The following is a 20,946-nucleotide window of genomic DNA, read 5'->3' as shown; positions in this document are numbered from 1 at the left end:
ATCGCTAATTGGGCTGCTTAGGGATGTATTCTGGCAACTCTGCCTCCGTTTGTTTGAGGTTATTACCTAATTTTCTGAATTCAGAAACATGGCTCTCTTCTCATGTGTTCTTGGAGATAATAACACCCTATACAATTAAGCCTTTAAGTCAACATATATTGGGGTGCCTGGGTGGCCCAGTCAGTTGAGTGTCTGACTTTGGCTCAGGTCACGATCTTGTGGGTCATGGGTTCAAGTCCCGCGTTGGGCTCTGTGCTGACAGCTTGGGGCTCCGAGCCTGGAGCCTGCTTTGGATTCTGTGTCTCCCTCTCTCTCTGCCCTTCCCCTGACTACTCTCTGTCTCTCTGTCTCTGTCTTTCTCTCTCTCTCTCTCAAAAATAAATAAACATTAAAAAATAAATAAATAAATACATATTGAGCACCCTTAATATGTTGTGGAAGGCATAGAGAGAAAAATAGAGTGCAGCAGAGTTTCAGAATTTTTTGTTTGTGATCATGGAAAATGATCACATGTTGTATATTTTCCAGGTAAAATAAAAAGCAAGTTATGTAGCACTCTGGAGTTTTTCCTCCATTGATATTTTTTCTCATTTTGGAAAAAGGAATTTAAAATCATATCAAGGTCTAGATACTGCATGTGTTCTCTCTTGAGTATCATGAATTAAAGGAACACTTTGTACCATGCAACATAAGTCGGTGAAAAATTATCCTCAGATAATAAAAATGTATCAAGTGAAAGCAGGAAATCTTTTTCCCTGAATCTTTTGGTTGGATTTAAGGGGAAACTAAGTCAGGAGAGGAGAAATCTTCCAGTTCTGAGGTAAACTGTAAGAGAAAGGCCAATGAGAGTTTGGCCTCTAATTATGGACAACAGGGAAGAGTCAAGAGGGAAACACTGCTTTGTTGATTGATCAGGTACTACAGGTGAAAGCCAGTCTTCTTTGCTATTTCTTGAACAGGAAAAGTTTAAAATATAGTCTAATAGCCTTTGGCCCCACATTTCTGTCAACCTTATCTACATTAAAAAGAATTTCCTGGCCTACTGAAGTTTTCTATTCACAGGATGGAGTGGGAGAATGATTAGAACCATTTCTATAATTTTGTTTTTTGTATTCACAGTCTCTTTATAAAAGCCTTTTCCATTTCTAAGTTCTCAGTTTTAGAGAATATTCATTATGTTGACTCATACAGATGGGCTGGAAAATTGAAACAGACTGCTTTAAATCATCAGAGCTAGACTCAAAGCCATGTTGCAACCAAGTCTGAAGGTTCTATCGGTATATTCCCAAAGAAAGGATGAACCATATTCTATTAATGATATTAATGAAAATGAATTAGGTTTTGAAAGTTTGTGTTTTCTTTGCAAGTGAGGTCATTTAGGGGCATAAGCCTGGGAGCAAAATGAAATAATTCTGACTTAAAGGGGTGCATTTGAGTATTTGGTGGAAACAAGTCTCTGGGTTACACTTGTGGTCTTTGTTCTTGACCTCTTAAATCCATGGAAAGGATCAAGTCATGAAACAGGTGAGGGAGGGAACCAATCAACACATAGCATGTCATTCTGCCTTGGGAATCATAAAAAAAACACCAAAAAACAACAACTCTAATTCACCTGTTTTCTCTTATTTCTGTCTGCAGATAATATCTTGTAAGAAATGGCTACTTCAAATCATTCCTCCATGACTGACTTTATCCTTGAAGGGTTAACAAAACACCCAGAGCTTCAGTTGCCACTCTTTTTACTGTTCCTTGGAATATATGTGGTCACAGTGGTGGGGAACCTGGGCATGATCCTCTTAATTGCTATCAGTTCTCAACTTCACTCTCCAATGTATCATTTTCTCAGTCATCTGTCATTCATTGATCTCTGCTACTCCTCAGTCATTACCCCAAAAATGCTGGTGAACTTCATATCTGAGAAGAACATTATCTCCTTTTTGGCATGCATGACTCAGCTTTATTTCTTCCTTGTTTTTGTAATTGCAGAAGGCTACCTTCTGACTGCCATGGCATATGACCGTTATGTAGCCATCTGTAGCCCACTGCTTTACAATATTATCATGTCCCATAGGGTCTGCTCCATAATGATGGCTGTGGTATATTCACTGGGTTTGTTTGGGGCTACAGTCCATACTACCCACATGTCAGTATTGTCCTTCTGTGGGTCTCATGTTGTTAGGCATTATTTTTGTGATATTCTCCCCTTGTTGACTCTCTCTTGCTCCAGTACCCATATCAATGAGATACTGCTGTTTATTATTGGAGGAGTTAATACCTTAGTACCTACAGTGGCTGTACTCATCTCTTATGCTTTCATCCTTTCGAGCATCCTCCATATTCACTCTGCTGAGGGACGGTCCAAAGCCTTTGGCACCTGTAGCTCTCATCTCATGGCTGTGGGTATCTTTTTTGGATCTATCACATTCATGTATTTCAAACCCCCTTCTAGCAATACTATGGAACAGAAGAAGGTGTCCTCAGTGTTTTACACCACGGTGATCCCCATGCTGAATCCCATGATCTACAGCCTGAGGAACAAAGATGTGAAGGACGCACTGAGAAAGGTGGTTGGGGGAAGGTGGTCATGCTGACTAAAGGCATTCTCTGAGGGAGCAAGAAAAAAATGAACCAGATGAAAAGTCATGGGCTCTGTGTAATTTCTTTCTCTCTGCCAGAGATAAAATTCACCATTACTTACAAAATATGCGTTTCATACTTGAGAACAATTGAGGCATTTTGGAGATTTTTCAGACAATAAGATTTTCTGATAGTCAATATAATCTTTGGAAATTTTACATGTATTTGAGGAACAGGAGTTGGCAGAAGAGGAAGAACAAATAAACATAAAAAAGAATATCTTGAAGATAGTAATTATTAATATGTTAGATTAAATACTAATTTTGAAAGTGCTTGATAACTAGAGAGTGAGTTAAGGGTTGTGTTTGAAGAAGGGTGATGTTAATTGATTGAGAACTACTGGAGGACAGGAAGAAAGGTGTCTTTAAACTTTCTGATAGAGTTGTTTCCAATCCATAGGGCTTTACAGTGACATGCTGAGAATATCAAGACAGAGCTGTGGGGCGGTAGTACTTAGAGTGAAGAACAATTTGTAGGTGGATTGTGGCCTATGTGGAGGGTGTCAGAGAGACAGACAGAGGGAGAGAGAGAGAAGAGTAGATTCAGCGTGAAGGTTAGGGGAAGAGATGACATTAGCTTAGTCTCATCAACAACTTATATACATTCAGTACATATCAATAATAGCTACCCTGAAGTCCTACCTTGCCTCCATTGGAGGCCATCCCTTAGGTTATGACTATAGCATGGCTCCAATTTAGAGAGTTGAATTAATTTTTAATTTTGTATTAGAATAATAATTTTAATGACAACGATCTTTCTTTCTGACTAAATTCTATAGTTCTTTCCTACCTTCTGTATCTCATATAGAGGTTTTGATCTTGTGATTTGGGGTATATCTACCATTTCTCTTTGGTTCAGGGACTTTGCTTCAGGGACCTCCTCAGCATTCCAGACAACAATGCATAACCTCCAGCTCACTCTACTCTTAAGTGTAGAGCTCCTTTTTGGAAGTTATATGCTTGAGGTGGCTGGGAATCAAGCTATAATATTTTGCAGCTTTGGTTTTGTCCCTGACTTAAATGTGAATCTCAAAGAAGTTTTAACCAGACTTGCAGATGCTGTGAAGTTGTGAGAATAGTTAATGTAATGGACAACAAAACCATGATTCTTAAAGACCTCTAGAAGCTGGAGTGATGGATATATTCAGTGAGCTTAAAAGGCAAATGCAGGGGTGCCTGGGTGGCGCAGTCGGTTAAGCGTCTGACTTCCGCCAGGTCATGATCTTGAGGTCCGTGAGTTCGAGCACCGCGTCAGGCTCTGGGCTGATGGCTCAGAGCCTGGAGCCTGTTTCTGATTCTGTGTCTCCCTCTCTCTCTGCCCCTCCCCCGTTCATGCTCTGTCTCTCTCTGTCCCAAAAATAAATAAACATTGAAAAAAAATTTTTAATAAAAAAAAATAAAGGCAAATGCATAATATAAGATTCATTACTTCTGCAGAAATGAAGACAGTGGGAGAGAATTAAGGATTTTGGGGGACAATAGAGTCAATATAAGTACACAGTATAGCTGCCTAAAAAGTTAATGTTATCTTGTTTGCATTAGATGCACTTCAGTACTTAAAATGGGATAAGTTCCAGTCCTCATTAGCACCATAGTGATCAGACAACTTGCATTTGAACGCAGTTTATTCAGTGGCTACCAGTTTTCAAGGGCCACTGGCCCCTTGTATATTCTGAGGAATATGGCCATGATTAAAGACTTGAAATAATACATTCATTGATTTAGTCTCTCTTGCTCATTCACTTAATAAATATTTCTGAAAGCCCAGTACATGCCTGAGAATGTCCTCTCTTACCGGGCGATAAAAGAATGAACAAAAAACACAAATTCCTTTCCTTCGTTAGATTAAGGTTTTCATTTCAAAGAAAGACAGTAAACAAGGAGACAAATGTATAATATCATGGAATACTTTCTAAAAATATAAAGTACAATAAGAGGATAGAGGTGTAAAACAGATATGGGGGTAGTTAGCCTACAAATAGAAGGACTGAGGTTTTTAGCTGTGGAACTTATTCTTGCCACAGGGCATAACCAGGTTAAATGGGAGTAAGTTACAGAGAGGCACACTTTTTGTCAAATTGAGGGGCTTTTTCTCACATTTCACATTTGCATACCACCACCATTGGTATGTGGGACGAGATGCTATACTGCCTTTAGTCTGTTTGCTAAGTTCTTGGTCTACACACAGCTTTTAGCTAGGGATGTGAAATGTGTGAGAAAATCCTCACAAGGGGCTATTGACAGATCTTTGTGTTGGGCCCTGTATTCATTTCCTGTGGCTACTGCAAAAAAAAACCAAAATCACAACAGAAGTATATTGTCTCACAGTTCTGGAGATCTTACATCCAAATTAGTGTTGTCGGATCAAATCAAAGTGGGTGGCAGAGCCTAGTTCCTTCTGAAAGCTCTAGGGGACAATCTGTTCTTTGCCTCCTCTGCCTTCTGGTGAAATGCCTTGGATTGTGGCTGCAGCACTTCGATCTCTACTTCTGTGGTCACATTGCCTCCTCTTCTAGTGCTTTCTCTTATAAGCATACATTTGATTGCATTTAGAGCCTGCCTGGATAATCCAGAATACTCCCCCTCTCTGAAGATCTTTAACTGAGTCACATCTGCAAAGTCCTTTTTGACATAAAAGGTAGCATTCACAAGCTTCAGGAATTAGGAGGTAAATATCCTTTGGGAGACATTTTGCAGCCTCCTGCAGAGCCCCTGGGAAACAAGGACCTATGAGATTAGTTAAAAATTACATGTTCTAGGGTTCTGCATCTGGCTCCGTGCCGAGCTGGGAGCTTGCTTGGGATTCTCTCTCTCTCCCCTCTCTCCCTGCCCCTCACTCTCTCCACCCCTGCTCTCTCTCAAAATAAAAAACATAAATTTTAGGTATGTAAAAAAATTAAAAATGTTTAAACATAAAAAAATAAAATTGTATGTGCTATCTGGGATTCTTAGAGGACTGGTTGAAGCAAGAGTGTGGAAAAAAAAAATGACTCAAACTCTACTAGTCATAAAACCACAAAATTTGAACTGTAAGTCTTTTGGGGTACATGTCTGGATGCCTAGAAAAAGGTTATTCATTGAGCACCATTACTGGAGCCAGTCATGATGATCTCACTTCATCTCACTCATGGAACCATTTGATTCCTTGGATTGTTTAAGAGTAAAGTCTCTTCTGGGGTGCCTGGGTGGCTCAGTACATTAAGTATCTGATGCTTGATTTTGGCTCAGGTCATGATCTCATCGTCATGAGACTGAGCCCTGCATCAGGCTCCGGGCTCCAGGCTAGGCATGGAGTCTGCTAAAGGCTCTCTCTCTCTGTCTCTGTCTGTCTGTCTGTCTCTCTCTCTCTCAAAAAAAAAGTAGAGTCTCTTCCATTTTATTTGCCCTTCTTGATTTTAGTCTGATAGTTTCTAAGACAGCAGGAATGGGTCCTATCTTCCATACTTGGCCAGCAATCCACCTCCACCACTGCTTCTGTACAGAATAATTTTGTCCAGGAAGATATCTGCATGGGTGAGAAGAGAGAAATTATATGAGTGGCAGAATATTAAGTATTCATATGTTCTGGGTTATCTTTGAGGTTGGTTATAGAGTTTATTAGTTCCTTCTCATAGTGCTTCATAATTTACAAAACTACTTTTGTGTTATATATTATTTCATTTTATGACTTCCCTATGAAGCATATAGGGTTATTTTACACATGAGAAAATGAAACACAGATCATGGACCAGGACTGGAGATAGAGTCTCTTGAATGTCAACCCAGAGCTCTTTCTACCTCCTCATGATGAACAATTATTGGGATGAAAGTGGATGGGGGATGGGTTAAATAAATGATAGAGAGAAAGGAGTGCACTTGTTACGATAAGCACCAGGTGCTGTGTGGAGGTATTGAATCACTATACTGTACACCTGAAACTAAAGATACACTGTATGTTAACCAGATAGAATTTGAATAAAAGCATTAAAAAAGAAAAGAAAATATTTTTAACATGATTTCTGAATAAAAACCTAGCTGGATCACAAAAAAAAATGCCCTTCTGCTTTTGGTATAAGTCCTCCTTATTATAAAACTTATAGCATTAAGAAATTTGAGAAATACTTTACTTAAGTCCTGTTACCTCACTGATGAGAAACTGAGTCCCAGAGTCTCAAAGATTTCCTCAGAGTAACATGGTTATTGTGGTCAAAAAAACATTATATGCACCAATGCTCATAGCAACATTATTTACAATAGCCAAAAGGTAGAAGCAACCCAAGTTCCATTGGTGGATAAATGGCTAAACAAAATATGGTACATACATACAATGGAAAATTATTCAGCCTTAAAAAAATTCTGACAATGGCTACAACCTGGATGAATCTCGAAGACATTATGCTAAGTGAAATAAGCCAAACACAAAAAAAGAAATATTGCATGATTCCACTCATATGCAGTACCTAGAGTAATCAAATCCAAGGAGTCAAAAAGTAGAAAATTGGTTGCCAGGGGTGAGGGAGAGAGAGGATGGGGAATTATTGTTTAAGGAGTGCAGAGTCTCAGTTGAGGGAGATTAAAATGTTCTGGAGATAGATTGGGATGATGACTTCATTACAATGTGAATGTACTTAGTGCCATAAAACTAGACACTTAAAATGATTAAAATGGTAAATTTTATGTCATATATATGTTTACTACAATAAAAAAAGAAAAACAAAGGACAGTGTTTAGATTTAAGAAAAATTTTACATTTCATTATTTTTCTCCTTTTTTTTTTTTTTTAATTTTTTTTTCTCCACGTTTTTATTTATTTTTGGGACAGAGAGAGACAGAGCATGAACGGGCGAGGGGCAGAGAGAGAGGGAGACACAGAATCGGAAACAGGCTCCAGGCTCTGAGCCATCAGCCCAGAGCCCGACGCGGGGCTCGAACTCACGGACCGTGAGATCGTGACCTGGCTGAAGTCGGACGCTTAACCGACTGCGCCACCCAGGCGCCCCTCTCCTTTTTTTTTTTTTTTTAAACTGACTGATGAAATAGTATTGAAGAACCAGCACCTGACTGCAGACTTTTGGGAATCATTGATCTAATTTCTTTGTGTTTCTGAATCTCCACTGGTAACATGAAAATATAAAATAAGAAACTTCTTTCAGGAAATGTACCACTCTTGGGAAATATAGCAATGGGAAGGGGAAAGAGGATGATATTATTTTTGCAAAGCCTTATTAAATACTGAAAACACCAGTAATCTCTAGGCTCAATAGGTCTTTGGGGACCTATGGATGCAGGGGAGTTAAGTATTTCTAATGATATGCTTATGCTTGATAAACCTCAAATAAAATTGCATGTCAGGTTACTCTCTTGCTTTTAAGACTAGGGAAACTAAGTATGATTTGCTGCAAGATCCAGAGAGTTAGTACTCCAGATGGATTTTAATGCTTTGTTTTTAGCCAACTAAATAATTCGATCTTTGACATATAAACGTGCACATTAGGCAACAGAAGAGGCTTTGCTCTTTCTTGGCTATAGCAAGACTCTGTGTATAAGCAAAGTAAACAATTCCTGAGAACTTCAGTCTCTGTTCAGTACCAGGTAAGTGTCCAGTTTCATTTATGGCAGTTGTACTCCCATCTAATAGAAGCCTGGTTGGCGATTGGCAACAACACTAACCATGTGCAATTCTTTGGCTTTACCAGGGGCACTTGCCCCACTATCCTTTCCACTTGGTTATGTCCTCCATTCTCCTTTTCCATTAATGCTGCCTTGTCACTTCTTCATAAATTGGGTCAGAGCCTCCTGCAGCTGTGCTCATCCAGCTCTTGTGCAGAGTATGTCACTGGACTTTCCATATGACTCTGAAGATTTTGCTTCCCTGAAGTGCTTCCTGTTTATGCATTTATTAGTTTTCCTCATCTTCTTGTACACCAGCCTACACAACAAGTCTCTAAGAGTTATAGATACAAGGGCAGACACAATTGCAGGTAGAGTATTAATTACTGGACAGAATATTAAACATAAATCCCTACCTCTCATCTACTTGAAGGAATATTCTCAGGCCACTAGGAGATAGAGTAAGAGTCCTTTCATCTTGTTTAGTTAATGCATTGTTTCCTCCTGGCTTCAGAAGCACTTGCCAAAAGGATTTACACCCTTTGAGATAAAGAAACTTCTATGCCCCAGCTCCTCCCAAATGGCTTAACACTTCCACCCCCTTTTGAAATTTCCAAATATAGAGACAAAAGTTTGAAACCCTAACCACCCCAAATGCTTAAAATATTTTCACCATTCATACCAAGGTGAAGAATCTAGAATGAATAAGAAACATACATGTTTTTCTGCATACAAAGGATGTATTTCTGTTTCTTCATATTGTATTCCTTTCTATAGTGAATTTATTTCTTTTTAACATTATATTTTAATTAGTGTTTTTAGATCATGAATCTTTAAATATTGTTATCACAATGTTTCTTTGAAGCAGATATTATCATTCTCACTTCATAGGTTATAACACTGAGGTTTATGTTAAATGACTTGCCCCATGTTGCAAAGTGGTTTGCAAGGAAGTTAGCTTAGAAATAAGCTTCCTTTGATATCAAAGCTTTTTCATTGGTTTTCTGAGTTGGCTCTAAGTTCACTCTTGTTAAGCTTCTTTAATATTTTTGTTATCAAATAAATATAAGAAGTACTGAGTTCACAGAGTTGGATGGATTTCTTTCTTGTACAATTCAGAGCTTTTAATGAACAAGTGTTTACAGCAGACTTACAAGAGAGGCATATGGAAATATCTGGAAATGGAAACACGTCTGTTGGGTTTTTTGTTTGTTTATTTGTGTTTTTTTTTCCTTCACAGAACATTATGAGCATTGTCTGGGAAATGCATAGCTGTAGGCTATGAACACACAGTGCTTCAGTGTGCCCATTTAAAGGTGCTATGGAAATGTTCTTTAAGCAATTTTGAGTACATTCAATATTCTATTGGATAATAGGTTCTTTAAATGCCAAAAATATATACTTTTCCTTTCTGTATTTCCTCCAAGCCACAGTCAGCATTAGGTAAAATTCTGAAATCAAGAAGTTTGCACTGGATCTCTATTAGGCCTGTTTTAAACCACTTCAGGGGGTGCAGTGTCCCCATGTTGTTCACAAACCATGAACCCCCATTCCCGTCATGGCACATCATCAAGGTTTATCCTTTCCTTGAAACATTTTGAAATCTGAACCATTCTACAACATCTCATAATTCCAAATTTCCTTGCAGTCTATCTCTTAGGGTTTTATAATGAGTTAGAAGGCAAAAGATGTTAATAATAGATTTCATAATAGATGTTAATAATGGATTTAAGTAAAAGAAGAAGAGCTTAGTGGAAAAGAACATGGACTCTGGCACTAGATTCTCTAAATTTAAATCCTGATTTTACTCCTAAATTTTATGTGCCACAGTATCATCATCTGTAAAATAGGAATTAAAATAGTACCTACTATTTCAAGGGTTTTTGAAGACTTAATTAAGATAATATATGTAAAGCACTTAGGAGGAATATTCAATCAATAAGGAAGAGGAATCATTATCATTTCTAGTCTCCTTTTCTATAGGTAGACCACCTCCTCTAGGTATTATAAATTCCTTAACAAAATTCAAACATGTATCCTCAGTGGGTTTCAGTAGGAAGTCTATTTCATTCTCCTTGAAGAAGTGACAGCAAAGCATTTCAGGAAAGTCATCTTCTATCTGTCTTTGCTGTTCAGTGATGACTAATGAACATCAGCCTGGGCTCATTTCAAGAGTTCCTCTTTGAAATTTCCCACCAATAATCCTTTGACCCCAAGCCTGGGCTCTTTCCCTACTCTTCCTATTGAATTATTCACATTCTTTGGTTCTCAGTTGATTTTGGATTGGTCTCACTTCATCCAAGACTCTCTCTTTCTTTGACCCCCCCCCCCAAAAGGAATTTGTGGCTCTCACACTGGGAAGGGAAATCAATAGGGTAATATTTTGAACAGATTTTTTTTATGCAGAACAATTGCATTTAGTGCCTTCCACATTCCAGGGACAATATTAGCATGGTATATTTCTTACCTAAGTTCATGGATTTGTTTTTCAAACCATACAAAAAATGATATAATATGTGATATTGGTGGTTTCTCCAAGAGGACTAAAATATATATGATTTCATGCATATAATCAATCTCTGACCATCCCATACCTCATGTTCTTATCCACATCTGCACATTCTGAAGCCACCATTGGAGCTTAATTTTTCTCTTCAAGGGTTCTCTAAATTTCACTTATAGAAACATTTTTTAATCAAGACTGAAAATCTAGAATCTATGAATTAAAAACACCAAATATATGTGGTTATTTAAAGATTTTAAAATGTATATAGCAATGATACCCACAAATAAAATTAATTCATAAACAATACATTTGAAAAGAATATCACAATTCAGAGGAGAGGTTAATTTCTCTAATAGACAAATTATGAAGAAAGTGATAATACGACAGGAAATTTATAGAATAAATTCAAATGGCCAGTATCCTATGATACATTCATTAGAAGACAGAAAAGGACAAGTCAATGCAATAATAACTTATTGCATTGGAACACTCAACACACTGGCAAAAACAGATAATACATATTGCTAGTGGGGATGCAGGAAAAAGGGCATTCATGTATTGCTATCAAAAATGTGTATTATTATAGTTTTCTGGAAATCGATGTTGTACCATTTATACCAAGTAAAAATGTATAAAACTTCTTGACCCATAAATATCTCTCCTGGGAAATTATTCTATGGAAATAAAATACTAATATGTGTATGTGTGTACACAAATTTTAATGTGTACACTTTTAAACGACAATGTATTTGATGGTAGCAATTTTTAATCCAGAAAAAAAGTTAACACATCAATAAGAAGATGTATAGCGGTATATCTACATCACTGAATATTACACCACTATTTATAATCATCAGTTGCCTTGGAAGAATATTCTAAAAGTTTTTTCTGAATGAGAAGGGAAGACTCAAAGATAAATTGTGTGTAATAATATTATCCTGCATTCTAAACAAATGACAAAACGTGTGTGTGTGCGTGTGTGTAAAATTATACAAGCACATAGCAAGTTAACTGGGGAAACATTCATTAAAGGCTCTGTGAACGGAAGAGGGAAACAAAGGAAAAGGAAAAGTGTATACTAGTATAAAAATAGCACAGGGTGCTTTAGGGAGACAGGACCAACAATAATGAGAGCTACGATTCAGTCTGTGTTCCTGTTAACTTTCTTTTTGCAAGTCTGGTTTTGTTTAGACCGAAAGTAAAAATCTGCGTTAATGGACTTCTGATTTTCCATTTCCACAGACATCTCTGGAGAAGAATGGTTGCAGGAAATCATTCCACAGCAACTAAGTTTGTGTTAGTGGGTTTAACACAGCGGCCAGAGCTCCAGCTGCCTCTCTTCCTCCTGTTCCTGGGAATCTATATAGTGACAGTGGTGGGGAACTTGGGCTTGATTCTCCTGATTACAGTAAGCCCTTGGCTTCACACCCCCATGTACTACTTCCTCAGCAGCTTGTCCTTCATCGATCTCTGCTATTCCTCTGTCATTACGCCCAAAATGCTGGTGAACTTCTTAGGGAAGAAGAATATGATCCTTTATTCTGAATGCATGGCACAGCTGTTTTTCTTTGTAGTTTTTGTAGTGGCTGAGGGTTACCTCTTGACTGTGATGGCATATGATCGTTACGTTGCTATCTGTAGCCCCCTGCTTTACAGTGTGATCATGTCCTCTCCGGTTTGCTCACTGCTGGTGCTGGTTGCCTTCATCCTGGGCTTTCTCTCTGCCATGGCCCATACAAGTGCCATGATGAAACTGTCTTTCTGCAGATCCCACATCATCAGCCATTACTTCTGTGATGTCCTTCCTCTCCTCAATCTCTCCTGCTCTAATACACACCTCAATGAGCAGCTGCTTTTTATCATTGCGGGACTTAACACCTTGGTGCCCATGCTAGCTGTCTTCATTTCCTACGCCTTCATCTTCCATAGCATCCTTCACATCCAATCCTCAGGGGGCCGGTCCAAAGCTTTTGGAACTTGCAGCTCTCATCTCATGGCTGTGGGGATCTTCTTTGGGTCAATCACATTCATGTATTTCAAGCCCCCTTCCAGTAACTCCCTGGAACAGGAGAAGGTGTCCTCAGTGGTTTACACCACAGTGATCCCCATGCTGAACCCTTTAATATACAGTCTGAGAAACAAGGATGTAAAGAAAGCATTGAGGAAGGTTTTGGTGAGGAAATGAGTCTTGCTTTTGGAGATTTATAGATGGGAGAAATGAAGGTTCTAGTGAAGCATGTTATTTTTGTTCATTTTGCCCTGCTATTCTGTTATAATATGCATCCTATCTGGATTGTTAAAATACTTCCCCATCTGTAATTGATTCCATTTTCTCAATGAAATAAAAAGGCATTTAGTAAAATGGGTATTAGTATTCTTATTTTTGGACAAGAAAACTGAAGTTTAGATAGTTTTTTTTTTTCTCACTTACTGTGGTAGAAGAGGAATAGAATTCATATTTTCTCCAGTGTTATTCTTTTATTCCTAGCATCCTGTGTTTGCTTATTGAATACCTGCTGTGTAGAAGGTGGTAACTTGTCCCCTGATAAGAATGCTAAGAGGTATGTAACTCCATCCCAGATACCCATTATTCTTTTTTTGTTTGTTTCAAGTTTTTATTTAAATTCTAGTTAGTTAACTTATAGGGCAATATTGGTTTCAGGAGTAGAATTTAGGGATCTCCATTAATTCTTTGTTTAAAAAATTTTTAATGTTTATTTATTTTTGAGAGACAGACAGAGAGAGAGAGAGAGAGAGAGAGAGAGAGAGCATGACTGGGGGAGGGGCAGAAAGAGGGAGACACAGAATCCAAAGCAGGCTCCAGGCTCTGAGCTGTCATCACAAAGCCCGACACGGGGCTCGAACTCACAGACTGTGAGATCATGACCTGAGCTGAAGTCAGAAGCTTAACTGAGTGAGCCACCCAGGTGCCCCATGGATCTCCATTAATTCTTGAAGGAATGAGGCAAATACACAAGAAAAAGAAGAAAGAAGAAAGAAAGAAAGAAAGAAAGAAAGAAAGAAAGAAAGAAAGAAAAGGAAGAAAGAAAGAGAAGAAAGAAAGAAAGAAAGAAAGAAAGAAGAAAGAAAAAGAGGGAAGAAAGAAAGAAAGAAAGAAAGAAAGAAAGAAAGAAAGAAAGAAAAGAGAGAAAAAAAACAGTTTCAGAGTGAGAATGGCAAAATGCTCTTGCTCTTTTTTTTTATTCAGCATACTCAAAATCTCTTCATTTCTGTTCCATTTCTTTGTTGACTCTCTCTCTCCCTTTTTCTCCCCCCCCCCCCCCCACTGTCTTTCTGTCTCTCTCTCATGACACAATGGTTCTGTACTAAGAGACCTCTGAGCAGACATTTTCAGGACTGTGTGGGGTTTACACTACTCATTACAATAATTTTGTGAAACCTGTCTCACAGCGAGGGTATAACCCCCACATTTGTTTCAGTTGAGATTGCTCTCAGTGAATTCCTGAACTGAGGCTGTGGTCGATGTTTCCAAGCTTGTGCTCTTACTGTATGAATAAGTACCACACACTCTAGACAATGTTTTCCCAGGTTTTCCCACATCTTGAGTCTCATGTACCATTTCTTCTGTGTTTGTTTGTTTGTTTGTTGTTGTGGAGGGAGGTTGAAATGAGATATGCCTCGGATGTTTTGCATCCCTCAGCTGTTTACCTCTACTTCCAAAGAATGTTCTGTGGAATTTCTAGAGTTTTAACCTTCATCTCACATTGCTTCTTTTCACCCATTATTATACATTAAACCAGCAGTTGAAATGCGGTGGCCTTCTCCAATTACTTTTTTCTTTTTTTGCCTTTGCCAGTATGGTTTTTATTTTTTATTTTTTTAATATGAAATTTATTGTCAAATTGGTTTCCATACAACACCCAGTGCTCATCCCAACAGGTGCCCTCCTCAGTGCCCATCACCCACTTCTCTAGATTTTGTCTTGGGAAATTATTCTACTCAAGAAATATGAAATCAGTAGGTCTGGATCTGCCAAAATCCCACTGTTCTCACAAAGTTTATCTATCTTTAGCTCCATCCTTTTTGATAATCCCACCAAGAACACATCTTCCCACTGGTTTCTTTCACAAGGTCCTAGGCTTTCGTCATGGCCTTGACCACCTGCCCCTTAATGTGGCTTTTCTTCTCTATGTCTTGCTCCATATATTTCTTTCATATGTTTTCTCATGGTCCACGTAATATCTGTATCTTCTCAGGCCTTCCATTCCCTGAAGATCTTTCTGTATTTAAGACAAACGTGTGCTATTTACTGTTTTTCAGTGGCTTTAATATTGCAATGAGTAATTTCCTGGATCAAAGCTCCTGGCTTTCAAATTATTTTCCACCACATATTTATAGTGTCTTTCATTCCCTTCACCACCCCACCCCCCCCCCCTCCCTGTCTCTTATTCTAGTTTAATTAACTTATTTTACTTTATTTTTCTTCCTTTTTTAATACTACTCCTGTTATGTAGGAGCAGCCTTTAGAAATCACTGATTTCCTGAACAGACTTGATTCCTAGAAATAGAATGTTTCAGGGGCACCTGGGTGGCTCAATTAGCTAAGCATCCAACTTTAGCTCAGGTCATGATCTTGCACTTTGCAAGTTTGAGCCCCACATCGGGGTCTCTGCTATCAGTGCAGAACCTGCTTTGGATCTTCTGTCTCCCTCTCTCTGCCTCTCCTCTGCCTTGCACGTGCACTCTCTCTCTCTCTCAAAAATAAATAAACATTAAAAATTTTTTTTGAATGTTTCAAGTGCAGATCTTTAGGCTACCTTCTTAGTCTTTAGGTTTGCAATAAGTTCATTGAGCTGTTTATCTTTCTCAATAGAAGATGGCATATTCTTTTTATGGTAAGTGCCCCCCCGCATTTTTTTTTGGTTCATTAATGAAATCTACCACCCATTTAAAGGGAAGCTCCTGATTAGACGATGGGAAACTAAAGCCCTGGTCAGAGCTTATGTATTTAAGAAACTTAGGGACAAGTTGAGCCCACTCAGTGGAAGCTAACTCTTGAACCTGTGCATTAGCCACAAGAATTCGAGGTCAGGCTCTCCACAGTTGCATGTCTGGGTCACAAAGGCAGGTTAAAGCAACATAAAAGAGTGAAAAAATTGAAAGCAGCCTAACAACCCTGTCATATAAGTCTTGGAACTTAGTATTTCTTGAGGTCATGGCTGAAAAATAGAATGGAAACAATAACAATTGTCTCACCCCCCGCTGTTGTCTAACAGAAGTTTGTATGGAAAGGTTCTCTTTTCCTTATAATGAAATCATTATGTGTTTGAAAAAGCCCCTTCTTTTACGTACTGTATGCCCAAATTTAAACTGCAGCAATATTTGCTCACGCAATTATGAGACTAGCTCAGTTTACCAACCTATGTTTTCTGAGAACCATAGGACACATGGCTTTATGGAGGCTCACTTAGCTCAGTTTTTGAGGGACGTTACCTCTACTGAGACATTTGCCTTTGCTTAAGGCTCAGAAGTAGCAGTGTGGCCTCTGGAGGAGTGAATGTACACCCGCATAAAATTATTCATTCACCTTTGAACAAATCTGCTGTGTATTGCATCTATGAAGGTTAGAATTCTACCTTGTGCAACTTTAGACTCAGCCATTTTCTGGGGTCTTATTAGTTAAACGTTATGCATAAACTATAAACTATAAAAATATTGCAAAATAAGTGTGAATTCATGCCACTGAGTCAAAATTCCCCGCTTTATCAAAACCCCAAAATTCCTAGGTACACTTTTTCTCCTAAATCTACTTCTCTTAACTTCCTCATAGCTCTGGTTCAATATACAAGGTACAGTAGTTTGAGAAAGTAAAATACAGACCCCTTGTTCTGCACTAATAGAAAAGGTGAATAAACAATCTATTGAGTGAAGACCAAAATATATTTATTAAATCTTTATTATTGGGTAATGGTTTACTTTGGGGCAAACAAACCATTTAAAGCTAAGCTGTAGAATTAGGCAAGCAGGCAAACTTACTACTGTAATCACAGAGTTTTGGATTTCTTCAGGTCTCTGCCTAAAGGTAGGATTGCATGGGAAAGAGTAGCCAATTATATTTTCTTTCTGAAAGTATGCTAACTTTCAGAAAGCAAGTGAAAAAGAAAGGAATAGTTTGTCCTTTGAAACTCACCACTCAGATAAGTCATTCCACTCCAGGAGGAGTGAATTAGGGGGTAGGAAGTGGGTCTGGAGGGGTAGGGTAATAGATGTTCCTCCCCCTGGATGGGAACATCAGGAATGGGGGAGGGGTGTCTCAGTCCCCTTTCATGGACTCCTAGAATTTAGAAAAACAGATTCCTGTCAATTCAGAAAAAAGAAAAGGGCAAGTCTATGCTGAGTAACAATAGAATCAAGAAAGACAGAAGATTCAAAATTAAATTATGACAAATTCTAAATAAGTCTTGTGGAAAATGACAGAAGATCTTTTCTATGCTTAAAAACCTTTATTTGTAAAATTCATTAGGATGATTCTTACTCCAGAAGGAAAAGTCAGAGCCAATGGAAAAGAGCAAAAGAATTTTAGCTGGCCAAAATAAGAATATATAAACTCTCATTATAAATTCATATAAAAAAGATTAGTACCCCATAGAAAAGTAGCCAAAAATTGTTCAGTGAACAAATATAAAAAATAATATAAATGCAAATCAGCACATTAAACTTGTCCAAATCTATTAGAAATAAAAATTCAAATATGCATACTTAAATATCCATATTAATTTTTGTAAGGTGGTTTGATAGTATATATTAAATATATTAAACTGTAAATTCTTGTGAGCTTTTACCAAGTTATTGAATTTTTAGTCATGTATGCTTAAAAAATAAAAGTGATATTGACAAAAATAGAGCTACAATGATATTTATTGCTGTGCTATTGAAATTGAACAAAATGGATTGAATTAATTAACCCTCAGAGATATCGGCTTAAGTAAAATATGGTATAAATATAACAATGGGAAAAAAAAGCAGGGGCACCTGGGTGACTCAGTCGGTTGGGCATCCGACTTCGGCTCAGGTCATGAACTCAGGGATTGTGAGTTTGAGCCCTGCATCAGGCTCTGTGCTGACAGCTCAGAGCCTGGAGCCTGCTTCAGATCCTGTGTCTCCTCTCTGTTGCCCCCCGCTTGCACTCTGTCTCTCTCCCTCTCTCTCTCTCCCTCTCTCTCAAAAATAAATAAAGATTAAAAAACATTTTTTAAAAGAAAAAAAGCAGGAATAGAACATTACTTTGTGATAGGGAATATATCCAATGTGTATTGAAATTTAAAAAGACATGCATGAAGAAATAAATAAATAAAAACAAAAAGATGTGCATGGCAAATGGCATGCACATCCATGAATCATTAGGATAAAAAATCCCCAATGCATTAAGATTCTTTCTTTTTCCAGCTACAATAATCATAGAGCATCCAAATTAATAAGGATAATGTTATAAGTATGGTTTAAAGTTCTTTTTGTGTGTGAAGAGGTATTGTTGAGGGCAGAGGTATTGAAGTAGTCTTATCTTCTACCAGAAGCATTTGGAAGACATTTTTCCACTGCATCTCGTGAATTTTTATATATGTGTATACACAAAATGTTTAAGAATACAGCTCTTTGAATTTTTAATGTTTATACCCCTTTAGTGACTATCCAGATAAAGATATAAATAGAACATTAGCTTCACACTCAAGGCTTTCTCATGCTTCTTCCCAGTCAGTGCCCACTTCCTACCAAGAGTACAATTAAATAGTTTTGCTTTATTTTGAACTTCGTATGAATGGAAACATACAGTATATACTCATCTGTGTCTAGTTTGTATTACTCAAGAATTTTTCTATACGACTTAGCCATGTTGTAGCATGTTCGTATAGTCTCCCTTGTATAAATAGTAAGCACATTTATTTATCCATTCTCCTGTTTAATGGATATTTGGAAATGTGTTCAGTTTGGAGCCATTATGATTGATGCTTCTATTAATATACTTTCATTTGTCTTTTGGTTGATATATATAATCATTTCTCTGCGGTATATACCCCCTCCTGGGTATATGTCTATTGGGTTTATATAGTAGGTTACTTAGCTTTAGAAAATATTTACCCTTAGAAAATAATGTCAAACTGTTTTCCAAGGTGGTTGGTAATGCCATACAGCCACCAGCCATGTATGAGAGTTCCAGCTACCCAAGATCCTTATCAGCACATAGTATTGTGAGTCTTTTCAACTTTGACTATTTGGCTATACTTTTTTCATTGCAAAGTATTTTGTCCAGAACTTTGGGGTAGCTGAGGTAATGATGTATTTTCTTGTCCATAGAATACGTATGAAGATCTACCAGAGGCAAAACTGACCTATGGTCAGAGAAATAAGAACAGTAGAAATTTGGTGGTTGTAATTCAACAGAAAATAATAATACTTGCTTAAATTTAAATCTCTCCATATGTCCTCCTAAAAGCTATATAGCTCAACTAGAAGAACAGGTAAAACGACATAAACACTACACCTTCAGCATAGCTAGATAATAGAGAACACTACCAACTTCAAATTACCTAGATTCTAGCAAAGATATTGGTCCATGAAAACTAAAATGTCCATCTTAAATACAAAAAAAAAAAAATACTGAAAAAGTAGACCTGGTAAACCAGAACATTGACTATAGGGAAGAAATCTAACAGGTGCACACAGTATTCAAGGATGTGATGTTAGAGAGGCAACACTTCCAGGAGAGAAGAGGATTAGATAAAAGAAGAGAAAGCTTCTGGAGTCTGGAAGGAAAGGGGAAAAGAAAAGCAAGCAGAGAAAGGTAAAGTCCTGAAATGAAATAAATATTAAAGAAAGCTTAAAGAAGGACACTCAATCTCTTTTCCTTTGCCTCTCCTGAAGAAAATAGAAACTATGTGTCTCTACACCTACAGAAGAGAGCATGGATGAACTAAGATTACAGGAAGTTATCTCAAAGAGTAAATCTTGTCCATAAAATACATATGAAGATCTATCATAGGCCAAACTCACCTAACGTAAGAGAAATAAGAACCGTAGCGATTTGGTGGGTGTAATTCAACAGAAAAGATGCACCAAAGGCACGTAAAAAGAAGAAATTATTAGAGGGCAGAAAAACCATGAGTTGAACATTAAAATCCTATTGATTTTAGAAAAAAAATTTAAAAATATAAATCTATGACTGAACTAATCAAGATGAAAGAGAATAAATATGTGAAATAAGAAATGAGAAACAATAATAAACCCTTAAAACAGAAGCAATGAAAGCAAACCATGAGAAAAAATTTTGAGATTATGCAAATAAACTTCAAAACTTAGTTAAAAGGGCTAGTTTTCTAGAAAAACACAGTTTACCAAAATTGTATTATGAGCAATGGTGACAGAGATCAATTTCCATTAACAAAGTTATCAATAAACTACTTCAGAGAAAAACACCAGACCCAGATTGTTTCAAAGGACAATTCTAGAAAAACTTCAAAAGTAAATAGTCCCAATGCTTTAAAAAATTTGGAGAATACAAATAAGGACAATTTCCAAACTTTTTTATGAAGAAAGTAACACATGATACCTAAAACTAATAAGAACAAAAAAAAATATTATGAAGAAATAACACTTAAGAATATCAAAGCAAAACTAGTAAACTATATTTCTCTTTTGTGAGAGCAAAAGAGAGAGAGAGTGCATGCTGATGTGTGCAGGTGAGGGGCAGAGAGAGGTGGGGAGAGACTCTTAAACTGGCTCCACACACAGCATGGAGCCCAACATGGGGCTTGATCCCACGACCATGAGATCACCACCTGAGCTGAAATCAAGAGTCGGATGCTTAACAGACTAAGCCACCCAGGAGCCCCCTAAATATTATATTTCTAAACAGAATCCAGCACAATTAAGAAGATAATGTGCCCAGACCAAAGAGGATTTATTACAAAAATGACAGGTTTTTCAATAATAGGATTCTGTAATATAATACCTAATAAATGTCAGAATTGTTTAAGGCTTCCCCATGTTATATCAGGGGCAAGGACTTGCATTTGTGGAGTGGCTTCAGGATGAGAAGTCAATGGAGATGTTTCTTCCATCTTGAAAAATGGGAGTGGTGGCTGCTCATTCAGAGTCCTGGTTGATTGAAAGGTATCTGGGGTCTCCACCATGTCATGATACGGCTTCACCAACTGAGGGAATCCACAGAGGTCAGGAATCTGAAAGAACACAAGCATA

General features: G+C 37.5%; 2 protein-coding genes across 2 annotated transcripts; both read left to right on the top strand.

Annotated features, from left to right (window-relative positions):
• Positions 1–1,655: 1,655 nt before the first annotated feature.
• On the top strand, positions 1,656–2,591 carry OR8D2 (olfactory receptor family 8 subfamily D member 2). The gene has a single exon (XM_040482853.1). It carries the CDS (start codon positions 1,656–1,658, stop codon positions 2,589–2,591), a length of 936 nt encoding a protein of 311 aa, XP_040338787.1.
• A 9,392-nt stretch (positions 2,592–11,983) lies between these two features.
• LOC121035275 (olfactory receptor 8D1) lies at positions 11,984–12,916 on the top strand. The gene has a single exon (XM_040482809.1). It carries the CDS (start codon positions 11,990–11,992, stop codon positions 12,914–12,916), a length of 927 nt encoding a protein of 308 aa, XP_040338743.1. The 5' UTR covers positions 11,984–11,989.
• Positions 12,917–20,946: the final 8,030 nt, after the last annotated feature.

Source organism: Herpailurus yagouaroundi, unplaced genomic scaffold, assembly GCF_014898765.1.
Source record: "Herpailurus yagouaroundi ecotype Mexico unplaced genomic scaffold, PumYag 161, whole genome shotgun sequence".
NCBI lineage: Eukaryota > Metazoa > Chordata > Mammalia > Carnivora > Felidae > Herpailurus > Herpailurus yagouaroundi.
Note: the sequence above shows the minus strand (reverse complement) of the source record. Positions and strands in the feature narration are given on the sequence as shown.

Bases quoted from the DNA above. Each gene is read 5' to 3' on its own strand.
- LOC121035275 (XM_040482809.1), top strand. From the start codon at position 11,990: ATGGTTGCAGGAAATCATTCCACAGCAACTAAGTTTGTGTTAGTGGGT.
- OR8D2 (XM_040482853.1), top strand. From the start codon at position 1,656: ATGGCTACTTCAAATCATTCCTCCATGACTGACTTTATCCTTGAAGGG.